This window comes from Copidosoma floridanum, unplaced genomic scaffold, assembly GCF_036245765.1.
Source record: "Copidosoma floridanum isolate Cflo_tuat_1 unplaced genomic scaffold, Cflo_Japanese_pri ptg000011l, whole genome shotgun sequence".
In the NCBI taxonomy this organism is placed as follows: domain Eukaryota; kingdom Metazoa; phylum Arthropoda; class Insecta; order Hymenoptera; family Encyrtidae; genus Copidosoma; species Copidosoma floridanum.
In genome coordinates, this window is record NW_028321888.1 from 12,548,732 (window position 1) to 12,576,634 (window position 27,903).

Here is a 27,903-nt window from a genome sequence, read left to right on the forward strand (position 1 = left end):
AAAAATAAAACGAGGAAGTTAAGTGTGTGTTGATTTTTATTATGTATATCGTAGACGGCGAACAAATCGGCAGATTTTATTTCGCTCGTTAGTACAAGTACTTTTATTTTTTCTTACAGAATCAAACGCAGCGGGTCATCGGACCGAACAATCGGTAACACTTGAGGGTCGACGATGGTTCCAACAAGCTTTGCATTGTAAGCTCGTTAATCGTGATCAGCTTATGTTTTTAATTTTGCTTCAAAATATTCGTCCCACTTGATTGGGCAAACGAAAAGAATTTGGGTGTGCAAAAAGTTCACGGAGCACCACCATGTGTCAGCTCGGTTTCACGTTCCTCTCGTTCCGTTGGCGCAATCAAGTTGTGACGCGGATCGCGTCGATCACAAGCAAAGTCATCGCCGTACGGTCAAAAAAGGTAATATGACCGACCGCTACTTTTATACCTTACTTATTCAGTGTATGTACAAATTTTTTATTTTTAATGATATAAATATATAATTATGCGTGAAAATTCTGATGATACACATCATCCTGCGCCGAGATCATGTAATTGAGAGTGCGATTTCAATGCGACGTAACGAATGTACGAAAGAAATGTAACGCTGACCGATTACTTATATTATTAACTGAAATCGTTCAAAAAGGCTAAAAAATTTGGTTGCCACGTACGTTTTAAATTGTTTATTTGCTATGCGCCTGTGTCAGGTGGCGCCGTCGAGTGAGAGAAATTGTCCCTCGCTAAGATCGCCAGAATGCATGCATAGAGCTTTCCAGGAAACATTTTTAATAAATTGAAAAAAAGGTTATTAGGAGTGAATTGATCAAATAAATCAGTAATTTTAATGTGTATTACATCAGTGTACAGTAATAAATTTAGTTTGGTGTCATCGTATGTACTACAAGATTGGAAAAAACAAAAACATGGATTGTGACTCTGCTAACACAGTACATATATATATATATATATATATATATATATATATATATATATATATGTGTGTGTGTGTGTGTGTGTGTGTGTGTGTGTATACACATGTTTGCACTTGTATGGAGCTTGAGAAACAGAAGTACTGCTTACATTTATCTATTTCTCACAACACAGTGTTTAATAAATGTAAATACTAATGACAGGTTAGGTTAACTTTTACACATTTATATTACGTTTCCGTGGATTACTTGTGTTCTTTAAGCTGTACACAAGTGTAAGCATGTAAATGCACTCAAATATGCTGTGTTACCACAGTCGCAATCCATGTTTTTATTTTTTCTAATCTTGCGGTATACGTAATAACACTAAACAAAAGTTATTACTGTACATTAACATTATACACACTCAAATTACTGATTCATTCGGTCAATTCACTCCTCATAACCCTCTGTAAATTTATCAAAAATTGTTTCTGTAAAGCTCCATGGCACCACCTCATATAGGCGCATAGTAAATAGGTCTGTTCGCAAGTGATGTTTCAGTTTTAGGTTGGTATATACCCCCCACCTCTATTAATATTATTTACGCCGTTTGGGCAATCAGCTAATTCGAGCACGTGGTGATGACCATAATCTTCCAAAACTGTTAAAAAACACACCAAAACTTTCTTGAATCGGCTAAATTACAATATGGTGTGAATACACGCTATTGAGTAAAGGTGGGGGTTAACACCAACCTAAAAGCAAACTAAAACGTCATTCGCGAATAGGTCCAAGATCATACACGATGCTAGCACTGCAAACTAATGACACTGCGTTCTCTAGAGACTTTTTACTAGCTACTCAATTATTCTTTTGAACAGTAACAGTTAGTGTGTAAAGAGTGAAAAGTTTGCAGATAATGGAATTATACCAATTTACAGTGTTGACGCAAACGTTTTTATTAATATTTTTCTCTCATTGATACATACCTACTTGTACTTCCACAACTAGGAATCTTTTTAACAAAACCTCATCGTGTGAAACTTGGAAATAGGCAGTAGTGTTTATCAAATTGACTCCAAGTCAATAAAAGTTAACAATGTAACAGATAAGGTGTATAATAGCGCTTTAATAACATTTTCGTAAACGTGTATACGTACATTGTGAATGAATTCAGTTAATTCTCTTGGCCATCCCGTTCAGCAATTGCCAGATTAAATATTAGTCTGGAATTTCAAAAAAATTCATTAAACAAAAATTATTTTAACGATCTTTCCTTTGATGTGCAAAAACAACGAATAATAATCTTTTTTATCGCGTACTTACATACTACACATTACCTTTATCGAGACTCTTTGCAGTAAAAAAGAGACATGTTTTACGTGTCAGTTTATACATATATTTTCGACTTATGACATATACTTTTCCATTTTCTCATCTGGAACGTGAAAAATCATACATTTATTTATAAGAGGTACATACTCTTTCACGCCATTGTCAAGAGTTACTTTAAGTGTAAAATCTTAAAATAATTTTTACCAAGATTTTATACACGCAGATGTAGCACAATACTTATTCTATATGCAGATATGCGTAATAACGTCTGTTCCAACTTTACATCGTACGACTCGATACAAACTATATTTTTTACCAAAAAAAAAAAGTTATTATAAGTTTATTGAGGTTATAAAAACTTGAATTTTTTTTTGTCTCAGTGATTTAACACAAAGTCGTATTTTGTTTATGAAAAAAAAATAAAAAATACAAGTGGTCAGTTTCTCAGGTCTCATGCGGTATTTATAACTTATAAATACTTGCATCTGATTACGTGATCCAGTTCGTACATTTTTTATTCTAATTCTTGTATTATCTCATTTTAAGTTTCTTCAAGATAAATTTTTCATTTTTATTATGAACAAATTCAATTAAATTTATGAAAAAAATACGTATGTTGTTAAAATGTACTTATTTTAATTGAGAATTAGTCGACTAAGTAATACTTTACTATCAATGATAGTAGAATAATTTACCTCATGTAAAAAACCAACTTGTGTTTTATGTTTCTCATTAATCTTTTCACTTGTAATTACTGTAAATAAATAATTTACATGATTTTATGACACAAAATCGTGGCGCCTTTTATTTTACATTTCTCCGATAACGTTTGTCCTTAACCACATTTACGTACACTTTTTATATCACCAAATATGTGTCGCCTATGTACGAATACCTACAAATTATCAAGGACCTCGTAAACGTTATTCTTAAAAAAATGCGAAAAACCACCTGAGCTACAAGCTCTTTTTATTATTTTTTGTGCAAGCTTTCAGCCCTTCGTTGCCTCTACCTTGCTTTTTTTTTCATTTCGTTACAGTTTTTTTTTTCCTACAGAAAGTCGAGGTTTCCTAATGGTATAAAAATATTTGCTATTCACATTAACGGCCTCGAATCAATTTTTCAGACTCGAGTGAGTCTTTTATTGAACTTGTCCTCTCTGTTTATCACTTGTTCCTGTTTTCAATCAATCAAAAGTTTTTTTTATGAGCAAATGAAATATTTGTATTCAAAGTCTATGGATGGCGTCGAAGTAATTTGTTTGCCAAACTTTCAAAGTATTCCAATCTTAGATGTATTTATACTTAAAAAATATTACAGATGAGTTATACGTAGATTTGAAATAACTCTCGCAAAACACAATTTCTTTACGGATTAAATTTTTCTGTTTGCTTTAAAAACGACATTATTCAAATGAATGCTTACAAAAGTTTTATTAACTGCAGAAAAAAAAAGATTAACATTCTGACGTCTTATTCTTTATTTCTTATTTTTGAGTGATACAGAGGTCACGTAAAAATAAAAAATATGCATTTGAAAGGCGCTTGTAACATTTGCATATACAAGAAATATCGCAAGAAAATATGCGTGAGATGGCTCTAAATAAATAAAAATAAAATTCTTACGAAAATCATGACGGTCACTGGGTTCACTTGGCAGTACCAATATAATAACACTAGCTTCAAAAGTAAACTAAACGCTCAATTACAATTTTTGTCAGAATTATATTAAGAGTAATTTCGTGTGATATAATCGTACGCGAGCTCTCTTAAAAAGTGCCTCATGTTGCCTCGACCAAACTTTTTAAAAAAACAATCTCGTTTACTCCTCACTGACTCAAATGACTTTGACAGCTTTAAAATACTGGATTATGTGTTATGTACACTTACATCCTGTTTCCGTGCGTTCAATATAGATTTACCAGTTTTCATCGAGTATTTTTGCATATGGAAGAAATGCTGTTTACGACTTTTATTCAAAACTTGCAAGTATTCTTAATAACCCAACGTATACAAAGTAAACGAATTTACAAATGAATCGCACATATTGCATTTCGATTGCAAAGTCGCTCCACTATCTTATTTATATATTATACAAAAGTAATAATACCGTTCAAGATATTGTACAAACTTATTAACAATGGTACATGTATAGCTTAAATAAACTTTGGAGTAACCCACGCGAGCGTACAAGACATTTCATGGGTGTACAAAAAAAACCCTCGTTGGTAACATTCTGATATGATAAAGTACCCTCTAAATTAAATACAAATATACCATGCCATCCACAACGCTCTGAGTAGCGGAGAAACCAGTAACTAAAAAAAGTCAGTTGAAGTCCCTGTAGTGATCCTCATGGAAATCAACGACGATCTTCATCTTAACCCGCACTAGGTAAAAAAAAAAAAAAAAAAAAAAAAAAGTTACCTCGCGTAGTTATAAAAGTAGGTTCTCGCAAGTATGGGTCTACCAGTAAAGTTGGCCAGCTGCCCGAGTACAACAGCAGCGAGGTCGTCGACAGCCTCCTCCTCCTCGATCCTGACCCTCTCGGTCCAGCGGCCCGCTGCACCATCAAGTGGCAGATCATGCTGCTACCTCGTCGCCCTCTCGGGCGCCGTTTGCTTGGCCAACAGCTCGTTGTACCCCGGCACGGGCTCAAGCTCGGGGAGCCGGCCGTCGCAGGAAGCTCGCAGCGCCCTCCAGGTGGCCTCGACCTGCTCGGCCAGCCGATCCAGGTACTTGTAGGCGGTGTGGTCGACGACCGAGGCCGTCTTGACGCAATCGTCGCCGCCGAACTCGCAGACCCTGTAGTGGTGGAGTATGGCGGCGTCCGCGGGTACGTTGGCGGTGCCATGGCCGGGCACGAATTCCCAGACGAAGTGGTTGCCGGTTTCTATGACGTCACGTGGCCGGCAGACATATTTGCTGCGTTGCTTGTGCGGGTGGAGCTTCGAGCGTCGTCGGGTTTTGCGCAGCGTCACGAGGCCCGCCTCGGTGGCGCGGCTCGAGGTCGTCACCATGGGGTCGTCCGGCCACTGGAGGTAGAAGAACGCGTTTTGGAACGAGTAGGCGCCCGTTGTCTTCGTGTTGACGCGGCTTCCCATCCATCTGTGGAATCATAAATACATGTTTTCTTATTTATTTTTTTTTTTTTTTTCATTATACATAGTTTATTTTATTATAGTAAACATTTTTTTCATTATAGTTAAGAAAATGTTATTATACAAATCATCCCTGACGGACAAACCATGTGACTAGTCCTAACCAATCACATAACAAATAAAAAGGTTTGAGTCACGTGACAATAAATCTTTTAAAATGAGGAGTAGGTATTAAATACAATTTAAATTTTAATATTGTCTTTTTCATCAATGCTAATAGTCATTAAAAAACGTCACCTTTTTAATTACAAAATATGCAATGTAAGAAATAATTTTTTATGATTTAATTAATATATTAACTTTAGTTAGATGAGTATTTTTAACAGCTTGTTATGGTGATACTTCGAGCTTATTTAATTAATTCAGTTGCCGTCGTTGCCGTGAAAGAATAAGACATTTAAGCAAACAAAAGGGCATGGGAAGTTGAAGTGCCTCGAGCTATTTTTTTATTTAAACATTGTATATCTAAAGGGAGGGGTACAAAAAAATGTTTTTATGACAAATTTCAGGTCTCTAGAATACTTTTGGCAGGTGTGATCAGTCAAGACTTCTTTTTCAGTTTATTTTCAATTTTCTCAGCTTAGAGAGCAAAAAAATTCTGAAAAAATTTACGAAGATGCGCGTTTGAATAAAAAGTAAAAAAAAGTTCTTTTTAATTTTTGGCACTCAATTTAAAATTTTATAAAATTTAAAAATTGTTCAACAATTTAAATAATACTGTTTTTTCGAGTAGTTTAACAAAAAATTCCATAAAAAAAACATTTTTTCCATTACTATGAAGTTTTCAGCTTTTCAAAAATGCCAAAATCCGCAGTTTCCGTTTTTTTTAGATTTGTTTGACCGTTTTTAAAAATCTGAAAAATTATGATGGTATGAAAGAATGTGAGTTTTGTCAATTTATTTGTTACACCGTTCATAAAGGTTTTTTTCTAATATTTTTTTTTGAAATTCTGAACGTATCTGACCATTTGAATCCAGTGCCAAAAATTTGGAAAAAATTTCTGTAAATTTTTTATTTAAAAGCACATCTTTGTAAATTTTTTCAAATTTTTGTTACTATGAAGCAAAAATAATGAAAAAATGAAAAAATGAAAAAAAAAAAAAATTTTAAACCATGATTTGGCTAGTTACACTTACGAGGAGTAATCTAGAGACCTGAACTTTAGCATAAAAAATCTGATTGTAGTACTGACCCTTTGGTTCATAAAGTTTAAGCGCAAAAAAAAGCTTTGACGCCCCTTACCCGGCTAGTCCCTTTTATCGAGATAAACACACACGTTTCTAAAAAATAAATAAAATTGTAAGAAAATATTCCATGTGCATTCATTTTTTAAAACCATATTTTTACCTTACCTCAAAGTCTGATGACAAAATGTTATGAATAAAAATGCTCCAAGTCTCACGAAATAATGAACTCGGCAATCGTAGATATTGTTATCTAAAGTTTGCTCGACAAAACCCGGAAATTTATTATTTTTCCCAGTTTTCATAGCGTGAAAATACTACAACACACTATTTCAATTGTCAAGTGACGGAGTGGGTGACACCACTCTTGTTTGGACAAAAAAGAAGAGGCAAAAAAAAAAAAAAAAAAAAAAATAGAAAAAAATAGAAGAAAAAGCCTTTATTACGCTAAACCTTGTAAATTGTTGACATAGCTCTCGAGCTTGGAGCAAGTCAAGAGTAAAAACAAAAGGGACGCATGCAAGGGTGAAGGAGCGAGGGAGAGGGCAGGGGCGTCAAGAAAGCTCGCGAGAAAAGACAAGTAGGCTGAAAGGGAAAGGCGGAGAGGTGAGAGAAGAGGCAAGGAGAGCGGACCGAAAAGAAGAGGCTGAGACGACGCAGGGAGAATAATGTGCACCAGACAAGCACTGCACGGTGCATACAGTCACCTGTACTCGCAAATATAAGCCGGAAACGGTAGCAGCTTCCATACCTTATGAGATCGAGTATGGTGTCCTCGTGTCGGGGCACGATGAACTCGTCGAGGTCGAGCAGGGCGAGGTACTCGTAGTCATACATCGACCGGTAGAGGCAGTCGTTGAGCGCCGCGAAGAGGCCCTCGGTGCGTATTTCGCGCTGCGATATCATGTCCAGGTGGTGCCAGGGCAGCACGGTGACGATGCCTTGGGCCTCGTAGTACCTGAGCGCGCAGCTCGCCTCCTCGCCCAGCGTGTCGTTGTAAAGGGTTACGTGGCTTGCACCCAGTATCCTGTGCAGCTCAATAAACTCGACCAGTTGCAGCACCTGCGACATGGAGAGTTGGGCAACTGTTACGATCGGTTTTATTTTGTTTAAGTAGTACTTCTTTGCCCGAGGAGCGATCATCACACTCCATTCAAAGCGAAGCTAATAAACATAAGGGCCCGTTTATTGAGGGAATAATCGGCACCTGCGAGTTTTATTAAGCTTTTTTAGTCTGAAGTAAAAAATTGCCGAAATCAAGAATGAAAATTTAATTTCACACCACCAGTTGCAAGAAAATTTCAATTAAGACCACGGTTTCAAAGTCTTGGTAGCCAAATAAAAATTGTATCCCAAGATCTGAATAATTAATGGCAATTTTGAAGGAAAAATGCACAAAATTTCTTGCCTTAACAATAATTTTATCAATGTTTTCGATTATTATACATTCTCGAGCCAAACACCAAAAATAGGACCAAACATAAGGGGCTAAGTATTTGATCGCCATCGGGCTATAAATATTGGTTTCGAAAGCCAAGTCGTTTACCACTATTACCTCCAAATCATACCTCTCGAAACTAGTTCACCGACCCAACAAAGCCCCGCAACGACCCTTGCAACATAGCAAACATCAACTCTCAAAATAATAAGGTATGAAACTTCCTGGCGCAACTTAGCCTCCTTATTCATGTCCGTGAGGAAGGCTACGCCACTAATAAAAGGATGGCACGAGCTTACCCTATTGTAGTCGTAATGGAGCGGCTTGACGCAGATTGCGAGGGGCTTCCGTTCCTTGGGCCGATTGGCCGGCCTGTTACGGACGAGCATGCGGTTCGTCGGTGCGACTGTCAGCCGGGCCACGATGCTCACAGCCTCCGGTACTCGGTCGGCTGCCTTGGAAGGGGGCTCCTTGGGCAGAGGACATATCACGAAACAGGCGCTGTACTTCAGGTTCCAGTTCTCTCGTATGACCTAGTGGTGTGGGTTGCGTTTTACTTTTTCTAGTTTTTGTTGGACATTTTTTTTTTTTTTTTTTACATGTGCCCCGATTGGGAAATTATGTCAAGCTGGAGACGCAACGCACTTTAACTAGATCTTATATCGTTTTTCAACCATAAAACTGTCGACTTCTACTGTCTTCCTTCAAAAGAGTCTTTTCTATTTTCATACGTTTCATTTTATTTCCATAAAAACAAACATTTATCCACTGCAGCTAGTTTAAAAAAATAGTCTTTTTAATCTTATTTTAATTATTTTTAACTACATGAAAGACTAACGGCTCCCAAATTTGCTTTTCTTCTAATATATAGACGTAACGTGTCTGACTAAAATCGATTGTTTCTGCTTGACGTTTATACTTTGATGCAAACTACCTCTAACTAGCGTTGATTAATATTTTATTAAAATGTTTACTTGCTCAATCGCTTACTTCAGTCAAGGATTATTGTAAATTAGGATTATTGTCAGCCCACAAAGATTTTAAAGTATTCAATGAGAAATTAGTTACAAGTTTTATAAGCAGAAATATTTTTATCCAGTTCCGTATTCCGTACTCACTTAAGATTTGCTAAAAAAAATTTATTTACAGCAGCTAGTGTAAAAAAAGATACTTAAATCTTATTGTAATTATTTTAAACTATATAAAAGACAGACGGCTCACAAGTATGCCTTTTTTCTAATATCTAGGCGTAACGCGTCTGACTAAAATTGATTGTTTCTACTTGACATTAATACTTTGATGCAAATTACCTCTAACTAGCTTTGATTAATATTTCATTAAAATATTTACTTGCTCAATCGCTTACTGCAGTCAAGGATTATTATAAATTAGGATTATTGTCAGTCCATAAAGATTTTAAAGTATTCAATGAGAAATTAGTTACAAGTTTTATAAGCAGAAATATTTTTATTCAGTTCCGTATTCCGTACTCACTTAAGATTTGCTAAAAAATACAGCGGCTAGTGTAAAAAAATATACTTAAATCTTATTGTAATTATTTTAAACTATATAAAAGACAGACGGCTCACAAGTGTGCCTTTTTTCTAATACCTAGACGTAACGCGTCTGACTAAAATCGATTGTTTCTACTTGACATTTATACTTTGATGCAAATTACCTCTAACTAGCTTTGATTAATATTTCATTAAAATATTTACTTGCTCAATCGCTTACTGCAGTCATGGATTATTGTAAATTAGGATTATTGTCAGCCCATAAAGATTTTAAAGTATTCAATGAGAAATTAGTTACAAGTTTTATAAGCAGAAATATTTTTATTCAGTTCCGTATTCCGTACTCACTTAAGATTTGCTAAAAAATACAGCGGCTAGTGTAAAAAAATATACTTAAATCTTATTGTAATTATTTTAAACTATATAAAAGACAGACGGCTCACAAGTGTGCCTTTTTTCTAATACCTAGACGTAACGCGTCTGACTAAAATCGATTGTTTCTACTTGACATTTATACTTTGATGCAAATTACCTCTAACTAGCTTTGATTAATATTTCATTAAAATATTTACTTGCTCAATCGCTTACTGCAGTCATGGATTATTGTAAATTAGGATTATTGTCAGCCCATAAAGATTTTAAAGTATTCAATGAGAAATTAGTTACAAGTTTTATAAGCAGAAATATTTTTATTCAGTTCCGTATTCCGTACTCACTTAAGATTTGCTAAAAAATACAGCGGCTAGTGTAAAAAAATATACTTAAATCTTATTGTAATTATTTTAAACTATATAAAAGACAGACGGCTCACAAGTGTGCCTTTTTTCTAATACCTAGACGTAACGCGTCTGACTAAAATCGATTGTTTCTACTTGACATTTATACTTTGATGCAAATTACCTCTAACTAGCTTTGATTAATATTTCATTAAAATATTTACTTGCTCAATCGCTTACTGCAGTCATGGATTATTGTAAATTAGGATTATTGTCAGCCCATAAAGATTTTAAAGTATTCAATGAGAAATTAGTTACAAGTTTTATAAGCAGAAATATTTTTATTCAGTTCCGTATTCCATACTCACTTAAGATTTGCAAAAAAAAAAAATTTCCCAAAACTTACCTTAACTTTCGCTGCTACGGTAATCGAAGTGGTAATGTTGTCCGAATCCTTGATCAAATACCACAGCCTACACCAGACCCTCTCGGGTCCTCTCGTCTTCGTAGCACCAATAACTCTGACGACACCTGGGCCGCCTGGATTACGACTTGCACCGGTACCACTACCCACCCTCTCGTCATAGTACGCTGAATATACAAAAAATTTAAATCTGAAACATATTAGACATATTTTTTCTTTTTTTTTTTGCAAAAGTCATTGTAGTAGTAAATTTTGTTTTTGTAAAATACTCTGTTTTTCTTGCAAGATGCACTTAGTGCATTTATTCATGGTTCATAGTCTAAGTTTTTTTCCAGATTAATCAATTTTTCTTCATTGATAATTTTTCTTAAAATATAATGTGAAACGATTTTTTTAACCATCTAAATTTTCGTTTAGAGTAAAAAAGGCTGACAGGTCTAGGACAACTTTTTCTGTTTTTCGTACATTTGTACATTGTATTTAACAATATTGCATACAGATTTTAAAATAAAATCGTTTCAAGAATCAAAGTAAGCTCGAATCCCACTATAACTCAAATTGAGTAAGAGCATTATTTTCAAGTAACAATTGGGGAAACTTGATGGAACTAGTAGAAACACACCCTATATTTGATGCTTTAAACTTTTTTAATCAAATTTTACAAATTATATATACCTTGCAAACAAGTAAAGTTAACTGAAAAAAATTCACATGATTTAAGAAAAAAGTTTGTTGATTTACATTCGATTCCAATGTCCATGACATTTAAAGAGGCAAAAATAAGACTGTATGATAAAAACTTGGCGGTGGTGCAAGAATCATATTTTTTTCAAGTTCGTGCTTTGTAAATACGTTAGAAAAATATAGGCTTTCATAAGCTGTCACAAATAAATTATTTATCAGAGATAAAGAGTATACTAATTCGATGTATAATGTAGTACAACATTTGAGGAAAAATCAAGCTAGACGTGACATTTTATGTGAAGCGTATTTTTTAAGTTTGGCATTAAAAAGTTGAAATTCATAACGTGTCAGTTTCAACGTTTTTTTTTTAATACATAATTCGCAAGAATACCAATGAAAATTAAAATGAACGATCGAATAAAAAGAGTTTTTCCGTGATGAAATAAATCTGCCGTAATCCAGTGCATTTAAAAAATATCGTACGTTTCGCAAAATTCAGATATCAAAAAGATTATCGCAAGTTGAGTGACGCCTGTTTCATATTATCAAAAGTAAATATCGTCAGCGCTTCGCAGAATATACTATGTTAATTTGTGCGATTAACTTTGACGCAACTTTCACGAAAATTTCCATTTCAAAATGTATTTACGCATCCATACATTCAACAGAGATGATGGAAAAGGCGTACACACCATGATTATTATTACTAATTTTTTTTTTTAATTAAAAATGATACATCAGTTTTACAGAATTGCGTCAATTTACCATTCTACTCATGCAGAAACATTTTTTGGTTTTCATCGTGTCAGGACTCTGAATAAATGGGATTACTAAAATTGTTATGAACATCACAATGGGTACCAAACTCGAGCAAACTAGTGCTAGTCATAAACATTATCAGTACATTATATTATATCTACTCATTCTTAATAATATTTTCAGCTTTTTATCAAAAATAGTATAAGACCTACTATTCTCGAGGAATCTTTAGACCAGTTAACTTCTTTGCTGTCCTTTTACAGCCAGTCGTTAGGGTGTTCAGTTATACCTAGTTTGTTTTTCGATTAGTCGCGATCAAGTTTCCATATCCACTCGATCGCGTGATGTTACATGTCATGAAGTACAGTGATAAGGTGTATGAGGTAAAGTAAAATTTTCCAACTTAAGCATTGTCTTTGAATCCAAGATGATAAATTATTTTTTACAGTTTCTGTTTAAAAGGGGCTTTAATTAATAACAAAGGTTTGAATCAACAAAAAATAAGGTTAAGAGTGAGCAAAACACCGTAACTGATACTTACTTTCAGTACCTTGTAGCAAATACGCTATCTAATGGTCATTAATTCGTTTCATATGATTCAAAGCAAATTGTCACATGATGTGTCTCGTAGTGGAAAGATATAAAAAATGGATCAACGAACTAATTGTCTCGAAAATTAAATGTTCATAACCTCATGCAATTCATTTATTGCGTGAAATAGTCATAGCTTCCAAAGGACAGTATTCAAAGGAAAATTTAATGCACCTAAAATTATTTATCACTTGTTGTTTCGTCTAAAAACATTGAGGATTGAATTGAACCCAAAAATAATGGTGTCGATAGCATCACGTATCATATTGACTACCATCAACTGTTGTTGGATAAACATATAAGCAAGTACTCAATCATTAACAATTAATTAATCTAGTGCATGGTCATTAACTATGACTGGCACTGACCCAACTAGTAATTCTTTCTGTAAGTGCATCATCAATTAATCCTGCAATTTTATTTCAGTCCTAATTAAAATTTAACAACAATCACGTGCAAGAACTTCTAACACAACCCTACAATAATTGATCATTAGTCATTAAATCCTAGTTGCAATCAACACTAATAAATGGTCATCAGAGATTCCCGTATTACACCTCTCGATTCTAATACCTTTGCAATCAGAATCCCACAAAAGCGGATCAAAGGATATTTTAACTGCGACATCGAGAAATAACGCAATTTACTTTCATTCCGTGCCTCAGAAACGATTTTCAGCGTAATGAAAAAAAGTGGATGATTATACCCTGGTAATCCTGCGAATCATTACAGTAAGACCCACGTGTGCGGTCGAGCTCGTACAGCGCACTCGAAAGCCAATACAACTTTGGCACGGAATCATGTGTGTGAGTTGTATCAACGAACGGTGTGTCCGTGTGTACCACCCAATGGCCAAACCAAAAGGAAAAAATTCAACTCCGATACGAATTCTCTCTATTAACGAAGAAAAACTTATTTCCCCTTCTCCCATCCGATTCCCGAGAGCTAATGACCACGCGATCAAAAGCGCCAACCAGATCGCCGGTAAATCAATGGAACCACTCGCCGTTTTTTCTCCCACCGTCATACAGTGCGGATAGCTCTGCCCGCGAGCGTGTGAGGGTGCACCCAGCGAGATCAATTTCTACTCGCTTCCGACTTTTTCTTCTTCGCTCGGTGCAGAACTTGCAACGCGATTACGTACCACTCCCGACTTTTTCATTTTCATCCCTCGAGTTTCGTCCGCGCATTTCTTTTATTTTCACCACCCAGTGGCTGTTCACACGGAATTCTTGCACTGCACGGTCAGCCGAGGGTACGACTGACCGGGGGATGATGAGCCAAGTTTTTTCGTTTGTTTGATCGATCGCGGGTCTGCGCTTTAATCTACTTTTGAAATTTAGCGATGTGCCGAGCGTATGATTACTGTGGCAAACGAAAAAGAGCCCGTGTACGTGTGAGCCGCTCGAGGATTGATTTGAAATCCTCCTGCGAAAGACATTATCCGGGTGGAAAGGTACTTTTTACACTGGTGGGTGGAAAAAATATTTACCATTGTATAATTATGCTCCGATGGTCGGCAGTTCTCGTGATTCCTGCTGTTATATGAACAGTTAAGGGGTAGCGAGAAAAAATCTGAATCCACTGCTTTAACATGTGTTTAGATACTTAACAGAATACCAACGTACATTATGACCATGTGTAGCTACATCACTCGATTAGTGCATATTATTACATCACACCACTTAGTACAAATAAAAATGGTATTTGAATTTGATGACGTTCCATCTGTTACTTTATAAGTTATAGTATTATTAGTGACGTTAATTTTTTAACTTTCACAACAGTTGGAGCATCTAAATTTCATATGTTTACAGTTCAGTGTTGCTTTTTAATTGGATGATGTACCGTTCAAACAAGACAAAAGTTTGATAGAATTTGAACTCTGCTCCTTTGGGACGAATAATACAGAAGTGGTTTACTCATTTTAAATGCAAAAAAGGATATAAAAAAGGGTACTAAATCATTTTGAAAGACCGTAAAATAAAGTTGCTTGAGATATCTGACACCTTGAAGACAAGAGAAGATAGTGTTTTTACTATTTTGTGTAAACGTTTGCTCACGAGAAAACTCTGTTCCAACATTGTACCATCTGCTGTACTATTTACAGAAAACATCAACGTAATCATGATTCAAAGCAAAGTATACAGTAGTTAAGGCAAAATAAAAAAGATTTTTTCATGTGACACATATGTGACAATGGATGATAAATAAATCCGTTACCACGTTGTCTAAATGGACCGAAAATGGTAAAAGAACTCCAAAGTATTAAAAAATGAGATGCATATGGTATAATGTTCATCAACTCTCTTGAAAACGAGAGATGAATACCATACAGCATTTTACCAGTGCGTTTGAAGGACAAAGTTTTGAAAAAATAGTGCCCACTAAGGAAGAATAATGAGCTCTGTTTCACCAAACCTATACGCTGTATCTTGAGTCAACCATGACGCGTAAGCGACATCTTCCTGATTTAGCCTCCGGCAGTTATTACCTCTTTGTAAGTTTTTAAAAATGTCTCCCTCAAATGAGGAATTCATCACCGAAATTGAAGCATATTGATGAATTAATTGATGAACGAGGTCATAATGTTCCCTAAAAATTTGTTCTGATATACAGGTTGACACAAGTTTTGAAAAAAAAAAAAATTGACTTTTGATTAACCATCTGTGATCGATGCACCTGGAGAAGTTGTTAAATCAACTTTGATGCATCGTTAGAATATTTTTGGCCATTCCACACCATTGTCTCAAAAATACAACGACGTAGGTATAAAATTGATGAATGGGCTTACCTAGTTTTGGTGACGGGCAGCCACTCGGCGTGCGTGAGCCTCAGAGCCTGATCAAGCAGCGGCAGTTGCGGCAAACTCGGTGAGCCATGGTGATCGGAAGGTATCACTGCCATGGGACCCCCGGCGACTGGCTCCTCCCCTCGAATCAGCATGTTTAGGTGCTCTTCTAAGCCACCCTTTAAGCTTGGGTAGTCTTCCGGCTGTAAAAAAATTAAGGAAATGGAGTCGATTCGATTTTTTGGTTAGACTTTTTTTCCGTAGACGGCTGTCTGACTTGGTTTAGGACATTCGTGACTTACCAGTGGAAAGGTTAACTAGTGATGGTAGCGGTAGTAAGAATCTTACAAAAATAATTTAATGTTCCATTGAATTGCTGCTCAATTAGTGAGATGTTGGCTTTGGGACGTAAAAGGAAGAAAAAAAATTATTTTTCTAGTTCTAACGTTATACTTTACGTGGACATCCTTTCGTCAGATATATTATGATATAAGTATATCTTGAAATACATCTTTTAATTTTTTTTTTCATAAAGTTTAAGGTTGGAAACAAAATTATTGTCCCGTTGGAAGTGCTGGCCCTTTGGTAATTTATGTTGTGACTCTAGTTGGGCCTTTTTAATTTGTAACCAAGTACTTAAAAGGGTTATTTTGCCTTCAAGACACGATGCCTAATTGATACTGATCTGACGGTGAGCATGAAACCTCGGACTCGGGTACCGTTGGTTTTTTTCTATTTAGTTGGGATGGTCAGCTTTGTACTTAAAGTGTCAAGAACCGAACCTGTCACTTGTCTTGATTCCAACTTTGGAGGAAGTCGGAAACTTTTACCGTGACACATTAAATAATAGTACAGTATCACACCAGAGAGTCGACGATTCTTTTTCAATAGAAAAATTCACGTTTCACGGTAGGTTCAGTAAAAATATTATACACTTGACGGAACGAGAAATAGAACGATTCCAATCATATGTTGTAACCATGGCCTTTTGAATACGTCAAAATGCATTGATGTTATGTATGCTCCAAATAATCCTTTATTATTATATCGATTAATATGAATGGGAACAACATATTCTAAGAATAATATTTAATAATCAGTTTCTATTATTGATAAATTTAAATAACTGTGTGGATTTATATCATTGAATAAATAAAAAATTTTAAAAACACCAAACATTTTTAAATGTGAAAGTGGTACAAAAACGAGAAATCAATATTTATACATGGTAGAATTTGCTAAAAATCATATCGATATCCCGAAAATTCTTACCAGCTCCAAAAAAAGGGTAGTAGTTTCAATTGACGTATAATTTTAAAAATATAAATGTCAGCAAAAGCTCCCAAAAAATGGCAAAAATAGCCAAAACAAGTTTTTTACTCCTAGAAGAAAACTGCAGAATGGTACATAAAAAAGTGTTGGTAAAAAAAGTGCGCAATTTTAATACAAACAAAATGAACCACGTTGGTTTTAAATCAGTAGAGCTGTTTTTTCGCAAATTGCAAAAAACTGTCATTTTGAGACATTTTTTTGGAGCTCCATAACTCGCGTTCTATACAGTATTTAGAGCTGAAATTTGGTCGCAAGGTAGATATTATTGCTCTTAACATATACACAATCGTTTAGCTTGATCGGTCTTTAAACTTTTCGCGAACCACAGTAAAAACCGAAAAAAGGTCCTCTCCAAAAATGGTCATAAAAAATGGTGTTAGCTAACATAGGTACATTTTTCAAACGTATTTCTCTTCGTCTACATTTGCTCTAAAAGTACTTAAAACGCCGTTTGTTTTTACTGACTAGTAGTGGACGTAGCCTCCAGCGGTGGCTTGGCAACCCATCGATACCACTGGCTGCAGCGCAAAAAGCCGTTTTTTGCAATCGATCTTTAAAATAATTCTAATTGGTAAACACAAATGGCGTTTTAAGAACTTGTAGAGTAAAGATAGAAGAAGAGAAATACGTTTAAAAAATTTACTGACGTTGTCTAACAACTTTTTATGACCATTTTTGGAGAGGATTTTTTTTCGATTTTTGCTGTAGTTCACAAAAGTTTTTTAATCAATCGAGCTGAAATTTCGTGTGTATGTTAAGGACTATGTTTATATCTACCTTTATTATATCTACCTTGTGACCAAATTTGAGCTCTAAATATTGTATACAGCGCGAGTTATAGAGTTTCGAAAAAATGGCTCAAATTGGCAGTTTTTTGCGATTTGTGAGAAAATGGCTGAACCGACTTAAAGCTAACGCAGCTTATTTCGTTCGTATAAAAATATTGCATCTTGTTTACCTAATACTTTTTAATGTGCGATTTTTCAGTTTCTAGACACGAAAAACATGTTTTGGTCATTTTTGCCGTTTCTTGAAGGCTTTTGCTGACATTTATAGTTTTTAAATTCTGTGTCATTTCATTACCAAGTATTAACTCTATCACCTTATTTTATTTCGAGCTAGCCAGAATTTTCGCAGTTGGAAAACTAATTCTATCATAATAATTGGTATATTTGTTCATGTGTCTTCTCGGTGTATCTTACTTTATATAAGTTTTTTGTATGAAAACACAAAAATTTATCACTTTTATGTAATGACGTTACATACCTTCAATTTTTAGATCTTATGCACTGCATATTTGTACATAAAACAATAAGAAACAAGTGCTTAATACTTTTTAATCTTCTGCGTCACAGTCCAAGTAAAATAAAAATTATTTTTCAGTAACATATCCACCGTGTAAGAACTCATAGCAAGAAACACTATGATTTTAATCCCAATGGTCAGGCAAAGACAATAGTTTTAAATTATTCATTGAATCCTCCGAACATTCAATAGAAAAAAACACGGCATATGGCTCAGAATAAAGTGCTCTCCAGTGCCAGGTATATTTTTCCACTGATTTCTTTCATCTTAAATAACTTCTTTTCTAGGTACTATTCAGACTTTTCTCGAATTCTCCGTACTTTCTAAGAAACTGTACACGTACATATTATATACGCTGTCGACTTGAATGAGCCCCAGCCTTTTGAACTCGAGCAGCTCAAGGTAGCTAGCCTGGAAGAACTGGCGCGAGGAAGCCAGCGAGTCTTCTCCCGATTCAAAAGGGACAGAAATAAAACAGGACTTAATTTATAGCTCGAGAAAAATCACTTTATCTTTCTTGAAAAGTTCGAGCCTGAAATGTTTAAAACAAAATATCAAATGAATTTTTTTTTAATACCAAGTTAAGTTTATTTCTTATCAACATATGTATGGGACGTATAATTAAGTTCGTATTTTTTAAAATTCTGATGACTTTCTTGATAACAATAAACGTATTTAAATATTAATATATGAGAGGATATCCATAAAAACATCCTGTTTTTGTCGCTATTTTTGCAATTAAAAATTTTTTTTCAGGCTTTTTCCCTAATTCACATATTAGGTTTGAACCTATATAGATGATATGTATGGATATAATAATCACGTATAAATTGTAGAGAGAAACAGTATCATCTTCATTGAAACTAATTTTCATGATTTTTATAACATTGTGAGTAAAATATACCTGATTACAAAAAAACCTCAAAAAAATTTTTTATATTAAAAATCGGGGATGAAAACGGAACATTTGTTATAGGTTTTTTCATATATACATTCTACGATGCATTAATTTTTACACCTCCTTTTCAAGTACAAGTGTTGTGCTTTTGTTTTTTTAAACAAGTGAGTTTTCTCCAAGAATGATTTAATTTTTGCTTTTGTTTTTTCACTTAAAAAAAATAAAAACTATGATAACATTTATTTTTTCAGTAGAAATTTTGTAACGATGACAGTGAAAAAGAAAAGAAAAAATAAAAGAAAAAAAAAAAAAAAAAAAGAAAAAAAACAGCTTCCCGGTACTAAAAAACACTTCTTCTGTATACTTCCGAAAGCTAAATGAGTAGAACTTGGTAGTTTGAGTGTTTTGTTTAAATTTCTTTTTTATCTCCTGGTCTACATTAACTGATAATTCTATAAATCCTTAAGTTGACAAAGGCTTTTAGTACCTAACATAACAATTTTTTTTTTTTCATGAAAATCGAACGTAATATCCAGAAATGAGATTTCATCGAAACTTTTCTATTTATTTTTTACCAAGTAAGACTGAATTTAAAGTATAGTTTATGTCTACTAACCCAATCTTTAGTATAGAAAATGTATGATCGGATCAGTGCATGATTTGTGAACGTAAAACGAGCAACCAGAGTATAAATTTTGTATTCAAGTGATCGTATCTGTTGTGTACGATCTTAGTTTTAATTTCCATGACTTGCACTCAGACAATCATCAGGCATACAAAATTTCCATTCACTAAAAGTCAACTCCCCAAAAGGAACGAAAATCCAATTACCGCAATGAACTACGCGAAAAACCTTCATCCATGTAATACTAAATTTTTCCCCCCACTCGGCGGACATCACTGGAATTCCCAAACGTAATACTCTCGGCTCAGAAGAATCCCCATCGATACGCGCAAAAGCTAAAAGCAAGTACAAAGAGGCACCGTCCTCTGCTTCGACCCAAACCCGCGCACACATTCCAGCACCCATACTCGCCCCACCTCCTCCCCGAAAGGACTCTAACGAGGAATTAAAAAAAAGAGGAGGAATAATAAAAGCCGAACACGAGAGCAAAATTGGAACCAAGTCTGGCTTTCTCGGGGGGTGAGAGAGCGAAAGAGGGAGCCATCGAGTGGCCTGTAATTGCGTTAGCTTTCGGCAACGACTTTCGTCCCCCGACACACTCGCTCCCGAATTCCACTCCGAACTCCCGTGTAACACGCTTTCACTCCCCCCCCCTGATCCTCTACTGGCTTTTAACATCCCTCTCGGTGCAACTAGCCGAAGGGTGTCGCTACTTTTTGTCTCTCCTCGTGTAGGCGGCTGCATTCTTTTTTTTCGTTGACGTCGTTACCCCCATCCAACTCCTCTCAGCCTCGTTTCGTTTTCCCTACTAGCTGTTTTGTCAACGCACGGGTTCTTATATGTTCTTTCATTGTCTACCTGTCTTGTGTCGTCTTGCTACCTCTATCTGGACGGATAGTGGAGAAAACGCTGACGCGGTGCGACGGATCTGTGGGCTCAGGGGACGTCGATGAAAAGCTTTTTTTCACTCCAACATGGGAAATCCAGGGGGGGGGGCTTTCCGGGAAAGAATGCGCCAGTTTTCCATCGAGTGGAGATAGGAGAGGGTGGATCGCGCGGGAAGTTGTGCTGGCCTGAATAACAATACGACTGGGTAGGGTAGATCGCGGGAAATCAAGTTGGCGAGCGGTTCAAAGTTTTCTCGAGGGTAGGGATCCTCCGTACTTGCGGGATTCATTTTGCGCGAAAGGGTAATCCGAGGAGAGTTGGGAGTTTGCGATATCCTCGGAACCGTGAACGCGCACGCCCTGGGACTACGTAGAAGTTGGAGTCGCGCTGATTTCGTCTTGATATCGAGGATCTCTGTGAATGTTTCTGGGCCTTTTTCTTCTTTTTTTTTGTTCTCGAGAAATAGCATGATAGTTGATTATTTACTGCGTCGTTTTGGACAATCGAGGATGTCTGCGTCTATGTGGTTCCAGATGTTATTTTATTCTGGTACTCAACGTGGAATATTAATTGAAAGTGGTGCATTTCTGTACTAGCCTTGGAAAAAATAATGTTTTAATTAGGACACCAATGAGACCATGGAAGAAAAAAAAATGATTGTAACTACGAATTTGAAGCATTGTAGAATGCAAACTCGTTGTACACTTTTTTTAGAAACTGCTGTTCAAACTTTCATTAGTTCAACCATCGTTTCATTGTACGAGTGCGTTCAAATTAATAATTATTGAAATTGGATACGCTGATGCTCTCCTCGAACGTGATTTATTGAAGTTACAGGTATTTACTCATATTACAATGTATCGTTAAAAACTATCAACTAGTACGAAGCTTTCTTGTTTTGGTGCGTTTGTTTTATAATTAAAATTGGTGTCATTTAGTCGGAGTTAAAAGTTTTATCGTACAAGCTCCAGGGAACATTTCGCAGGGATCAATCTCATTCGTACATTCATAAAATCATTTGTGAAGGAATGTAATTAAGTAATTCTAATTAATTCTACGTATGTTAGAATTTGATTTACACGTTAACACGAAAACATATAGAATAAGGTATTACACGCATGAAATTAGATCAGTAGATCCAACAAAGCAGATATTGAGGGTTCAGCCGTACCCATATGGCAAATCGTAATATCGTGTAACATGACTTGAATATATAGCAACATTAGGATCTCACACAAGACTGTACATTATTTTGTTAAAGTATGATTATCGTCAGCCAATTTGTAAATTGAATTTCATTTTTAATTAGTTATAAGAATCAGTATTTGCTTCGTGCAGCAATTTGAAACAACTCCACTTGCAGGGGAAAAGATATCGATACTATTACTTATAAGAATACACAACATCAGATAGACAATGATAGATTACAAGTGTTTATTTCAACAATAAAAAATATTTAACAACCAAAAGAATTTTTTTCAGTCCCACCTGTCACAAGGAGCATATTAATAGCAAATAATACTTTTTTGTTTATTTCATGAAAAAAGTAAATTGTTTATTAATTATTTTTCTTCATGTTGATACTAACTAACAAGAATACACAGCCTCTTGTGGAAAATGATCTTCTTTTATAAATTAGACAAGTATTTCCTTTATTAGTCGTAGTAGTAAAAAATTAGACATTATGAGTGCACAATCGATAAAACAAAGCTTGCTCAAGAACTGCGAAACGATCACTACGTACATTTAAGAACTACCAAATTTATGCTAGGATACACTTTGCATACATGTATTCATTTTGTATTCCATTTAGCGCTTTTGAAAGATATTATTTAGTACTTTCGAAAGGTTTCATTTGGCGCTCGCGACATGTCAAAAAACAGGCTATTTAGTGCTTTTGATATGCAGCCTAATTTTTAGTATATTAAATGATTTATTCACATTTTTTAATTAATTCTCTTTTTGAATTTCCTTTCCTACATTGATAAGTGATTTACCACTTTCTTCCATGTCGCTAGGACTTTCTTCATCAACTGCTTTTTTGTCCTTTCGAGGAGCATACAAAGTTAAGACTTTATCTAAATCAAGCCATGCCTTGGCCTTTTCCAAATCGTATAGGTCGGAGACATTATGAAACGTCTTATTCAAGTTTAAAGGACCATTTTCACCACCGTGCTGTTCTTTTTGTTCTGCCTCAACTATAATGTCCCCACCAACAAGCTGTAAAAATAATAAAGTTAATTTAAGAATAGCAATGTTTTTTTCGGTGGAAAAGAACTTAATCATTTTTAATTTAGTAGTTTTTTAAAATGTACTTGACATAATTAAGTAGTGAGCTTGGATGACACTTATTCGCTCATTCTTTCATGCCTTAAGCTAACCAAATGGAAAAGTAAAATCAGAACTCACCTTAACAATAATTTCACTTGAGGTGAATTGTGTGCAATCCAGCTGCTCGACAAAGTCGTTCTTAAAAAAAAATGGAGTATCACAACGTTTTAACTAACTAAACGAAATACAAAAATTAGTTAAACTTATTAAAATCATACCTTCTTGTCCAGGTTGACTGTAGTACTGGAATCATTAACTTGAAGAAATACAGGTTGACCCAATGTATTGCTGGCAATCATGGATGGACTGCTTTTGTCTTCAGGTAACTTAAAGTGGGGATAGTCATATCCATCAGTTGTCATTCCAAACTTTTTTTGCACTTCAGTAAGCTCCATTTTTCAAATTTATTTGCGTAGATTTAGAAATTCTCATGAAATTTTTATTGGTGCCTCAACACTTCGAGAAAGTCTAAGAGCTAACTGACGTGGCTTGCACTGATCTAATTCGCTTCGTGCATCAATTTGAAACAACGCCACCTGCTGGGAAAAAGTTGTTGATGTCAAATTAATGCACGAAGCGAATTAGATCAGTGCAAGCGACGTCAGTTGGCTTTTAGACTTTCTCGAAGTGTTGAAGCACTGATAAAAATTCGAAAAAAGTTACCAAATCTACGCAAATAAATTTAAAAAAATGGAGCCTACTAAAAACCCATTAGATGAGGGATTGGTAACTGGTGATTATGAGTACCCTCACTATAAGCTACCTGAAGACAAAAGCAGTCCATCCATGATTGCCAGCAATACATTGGGTCAACCTGTATTTCTTCAAGTTAATGATTCCAGTACTACAGTCGACCTGGACAAGAAGGTATGATTTTAATAAATTTAACTAATTTTTGTATTTCGTTTAGTTAGTTAAAACGTTGTGATACTCCATTTTTTTTAAGAACGACTTTGTCGAGCAGCTGGATTGCACACAATTCACCTCAAGTGAAATTATTGTTAAGGTGAGTTCTGATTTTACTTTTCCATTTGGTTAGCTTAAGGCATGGAAGAATGAGTGAATAAGTGTCATCCAAGCTCACTACTTAATTATGTCAAGTACATTTTAAAAAACTACTGAATTAAAAATGATTAAGTTTTTTTCCATAGAAAAAAACATTGCTATTCTTAAATTAACTTTATTATTTTTACAGCTTGTTGGTGGGGACATTATAGTTAAGGCAGAACAGGAAGATCAGAACAAGGGTAAAAATGGTCCTTTAAACTTGAATAAGACGTTTTATAATGTCTCCGACCTATACGATTTGGAAAAGGCCAAGGCATGGCTTGATTTAGATAAAGTCTTAACTTTGTATGCTCCTCGAAAGGACAAAAAAGCAGTTGATGAAGAAAGTCCTAGCGACATGGAAGAAAGTGGTAAATCACTTACCAATGTAGGAAAGGAAATTCAAAAAGTGAATTAATTAAAAAATGTGAATAAATCATTTAATATACTAAAAATTAGGCTGCATATCAAAAGCACTAAATAGCCTGTTTTTTGACATGCCGTGAGCGCCAAATGAAACCTTTCGAAAGTACCAAATAAAATCTTTCAAAAGCGCTAAATGGAATACTAAATGAATACATGAAGTATGCAAAGTGTATCCTAGCATAAATTTGGTAGTTCTTAAATGTACGTCGTGATCGTTTCGCAGTTCTTGAGCAAGCTTTGTTTTATCGATTGTGCACTCATAATGTCTAATTTTTTACTACTACGACTAATAAAGAAAATACTTGTCTAATTTATAAAAGAAGATCATTTTTCACAAGAGGCTGTGTATTCTTGTTAGTTAGTATCAACATGAAGAAAAATAATTAATAAACAATTTACTTAATAGGATGAGTAAAATCACATGGAGGGATAGCCAATATCAACTAAGCCAAACCAGACAGCCGATATGTATTACAGTTTAATTTAGGAATAAATAACATTGGAAAAAACCTTATTTAAACGAAATACTGATGTTTCTTACCAATAATATATTAATTTTTATTCTACGCGTATAGTGTACCTTATAGATTATGGTACGGTTCCGTAAATATTTTCGGACTAAAATAAGATAAACAAAAACGTGCAAAAAAAGCGTGAAAAAAAAAAATACTCACCCCGATCTCCTCGTAATCAGGCCGGTCGGGCGCTGCAACCAATCGGTGCCCAGCACGCCTGCCAGCCAAAGCACCGGTCCCGGTACCGGCTCGTCTTTCGTCGATGAAGAAGATCTCCGTGAAGACGATGACACCGAATACGGCGAAAAACATGACCACGAGGATAAACGACATGTTGGCTCGATCCTTGAGGACACTGGCGTTGCCACGGCCCCCGCCCGGGCCACCCCGTCGCCCGCCCATTCTCCTCGTACTCTGCGTTTTCATCCACACGCACATAAACAAAAAAATTAAGGTGCGTTAAACGTGACATTGGATTACATTGAATCTCTAGCGTACAATGTGTAGAGTAAGCTTGGAGTTAAGTGGGATTGGTTGGGAGTGGGTGGCAGCCCATTGAATAGCGGTGACGCTTTTAGGACCTGTTAGCTCGCCGTGCGGTGGTTTGGGCAGAATTGATTTGCGACTTGGAGGGCTTCGAATGGCCATTGTCGAATGGACGATTGAGAGTGATTAAGTGCATTGTCGCGGAACAATGTGTTTGTGGTGTTTGGTCGTTTAACAGTGAAATTCGTCGTAAAGTAACTTTTATTGATATAGCTATTAATTTGCTGATCGAGTCACTGTATTACTTTGATGAGTCAAATGAATTTGAGATTACCTAACTTTCGTTTTGGACTTCAAATCTAGAGGTGTAACACGTGAGGCTTTGTATATCTTTTGCAAATAATTTTTGTTAAAGGCCTTATAAAGAATACCTTTGGACGACAAGATAACAATTCAGTTAATACTACAAGCTTGTCGGTATTTACGTTCCTGTATCATTAAGCCCTACATCCCAAATGTAATTTTAAGTTAAGAGTATCAAAGGTTGGATCTGCGAAACTAACTCGATTCTTTAAAAAATACTCCATTATTTTTGTAAAGTATCGATTATTTACTGGATAATTTTTAAGTTTCTATTCTGTGGTGTAATCGAAATATTTGGAGGAAAAAAAAATTTTTTTTGTAACACATATACATCGTTCGGACACGCTTAGTTTTTCTGATACTGAATTGAAAATTGATCAACTCATTGAAAAATAACAAGTTGATCATGCTTTTAAATATTAATTTTTTTTTGGTGGTTTAATTGGTTACATACATTTATGGACGGATTCGCCTGGACAGAAATATTTAAGTACGAGATTTAATAATACCTCTACCGCAGTGGATTAGTAAAGTATGAATCTAAATTTGTTTGTTTAACCATGTATATAAACATTCGTTTTTCAGAATTTGAAACACAAATAATTATGTGGGATTATCCCATAGAGATATAATAGTAATAATCCACGTCATCTCGGAATGTATGAGGTTTTTAGATTTTTTTTTATAGAATTTCTCAAATGTATACTACCATGATTAATTCTGATTTGATAAAGCTGGGGCTATTTGTGACTACTGAATTTTAATTCTGTAAAAGTTTACGCGAAAAAGTACTGAAAAATGAAAATAACACCTAACTTTTGCTGAGCAACATATAGCAACATGGGATAGTTAGTTAATCTTTAAAATTAAATTAAAATTAGGTAAATAAAAAAAAATACTGGCTTTACTTTTGAACTGATGGCACACTATGCTACAGAAAAATATAAAATTTTAACAGGGCTACTGTTATTATTATTTTTAATTGCAAGACAACATTGGCTAAATTCAAAAAAATTATCTCTAATTTTGTCTACACGGTGGTAAAATCGATTTCTCCAAATATTAAAACAAGATCAGGATGTGTACAGAAATACTTATTATAATTCGTTTGACTGACAGAAGATAGAATTGACTGACACGAGTACAGAATTTGATCAATTTCTTACTTTAAATAGGATTTCTGCAGGAAAGATTATGCTTTAAATTAATGGAAAAGTGCCACAGATATTTTTATGTTACTCTAAATACAGTTCCTTTTATTTAATGTCTTATCATTTTTATATACGTTTCTTTCATATTTTACCATTTTCATTTTTTTTTTATAGTTTCATCGATACAAAAATACTTTCTAATAGTTTATTTTTGATCAATGTACTAAAAAATTTGTTTATTGCGATGATTTATACTGTTAATTATATTTATACGTAATATGAAATATCAGAAATTTTTATGCGCGGTTTTTTTCCAGTTGAGCTGTTCCATAAATGTGGCAGAAACTTTGTAAAAAGATTATGCATAAGCATAATACGTTTTTATCACAAATATGTAAGGTGTACAGTAAATATTTATATATAACACTTTTAAAATTGATGCATACACAAGTAAAGTTTTGGAAAAAGTGTAAGCTTGAGCATGTATCAGTGCAAGGATTTCAGTTAAGGGGTCCCAAATGCCGTGGACGGTTTTTTCGATTTTTCGACCCCCCTCTCTCCTCTAATCTGTAAACTTTATATAAATCAGAATTAAACCCTTCTCCCTAAAGTTAAGTTGACTTACTTTTTCATTCTACAATTTCGAAAAAAGATTGTAAATATGATATTTATTGATTATTTACTATTGAATATCGAATTATTATAAATTTTTACCATATTTAAATGACTTTTTTCAAACGAAGCGAAGCAACGTTAGTCATGATAAGTATAAATATTATATATAAGCATATTCAACAATGTTGTCGAAAAATGCCTTAATCAACAAAAATCATAGTGGGACTCCAAGAGAGCAACATTAAATAAAAAAAAAATGTTTGTACGTCAACTATTAGGTAAAAATAATTTAAAAGCTAATATTTCAGAATAAAAAAAGAGTGTTTTGTCACTCACAAACTTCTTACCTACCCCCTTTCTCCAGCGTAAACATTCGTATGATTCAACCAAACCCCTTTCCCCCTAAAACTGT

At 34.8% G+C, this 27,903-nt stretch overlaps 1 protein-coding gene across 1 annotated transcript in view; it reads right to left on the bottom strand.

Moving 5' to 3' along the window:
* Positions 1 to 3,764: 3,764 nt before the first annotated feature.
* LOC106644315 (uncharacterized) overlaps positions 3,765 to 27,903 on the bottom strand; it is a 54,659-nt gene continuing 30,520 nt past the window's right edge. The window contains exons 3-8 of the mRNA XM_014359763.2: positions 25,036 to 25,290; positions 15,513 to 15,712; positions 10,667 to 10,874; positions 8,330 to 8,563; positions 7,344 to 7,654; positions 3,765 to 5,354 (exon numbers count right to left, since the gene is read on the bottom strand). Of these exons, the coding sequence (XP_014215249.2) occupies positions 4,838 to 5,354; positions 7,344 to 7,654; positions 8,330 to 8,563; positions 10,667 to 10,874; positions 15,513 to 15,712; positions 25,036 to 25,278 (1,713 nt within the window). The 5' untranslated portion in view covers positions 25,279 to 25,290 and the 3' untranslated portion in view covers positions 3,765 to 4,837. The remainder of the gene's footprint in view (positions 5,355 to 7,343; positions 7,655 to 8,329; positions 8,564 to 10,666; positions 10,875 to 15,512; positions 15,713 to 25,035; positions 25,291 to 27,903) is intronic.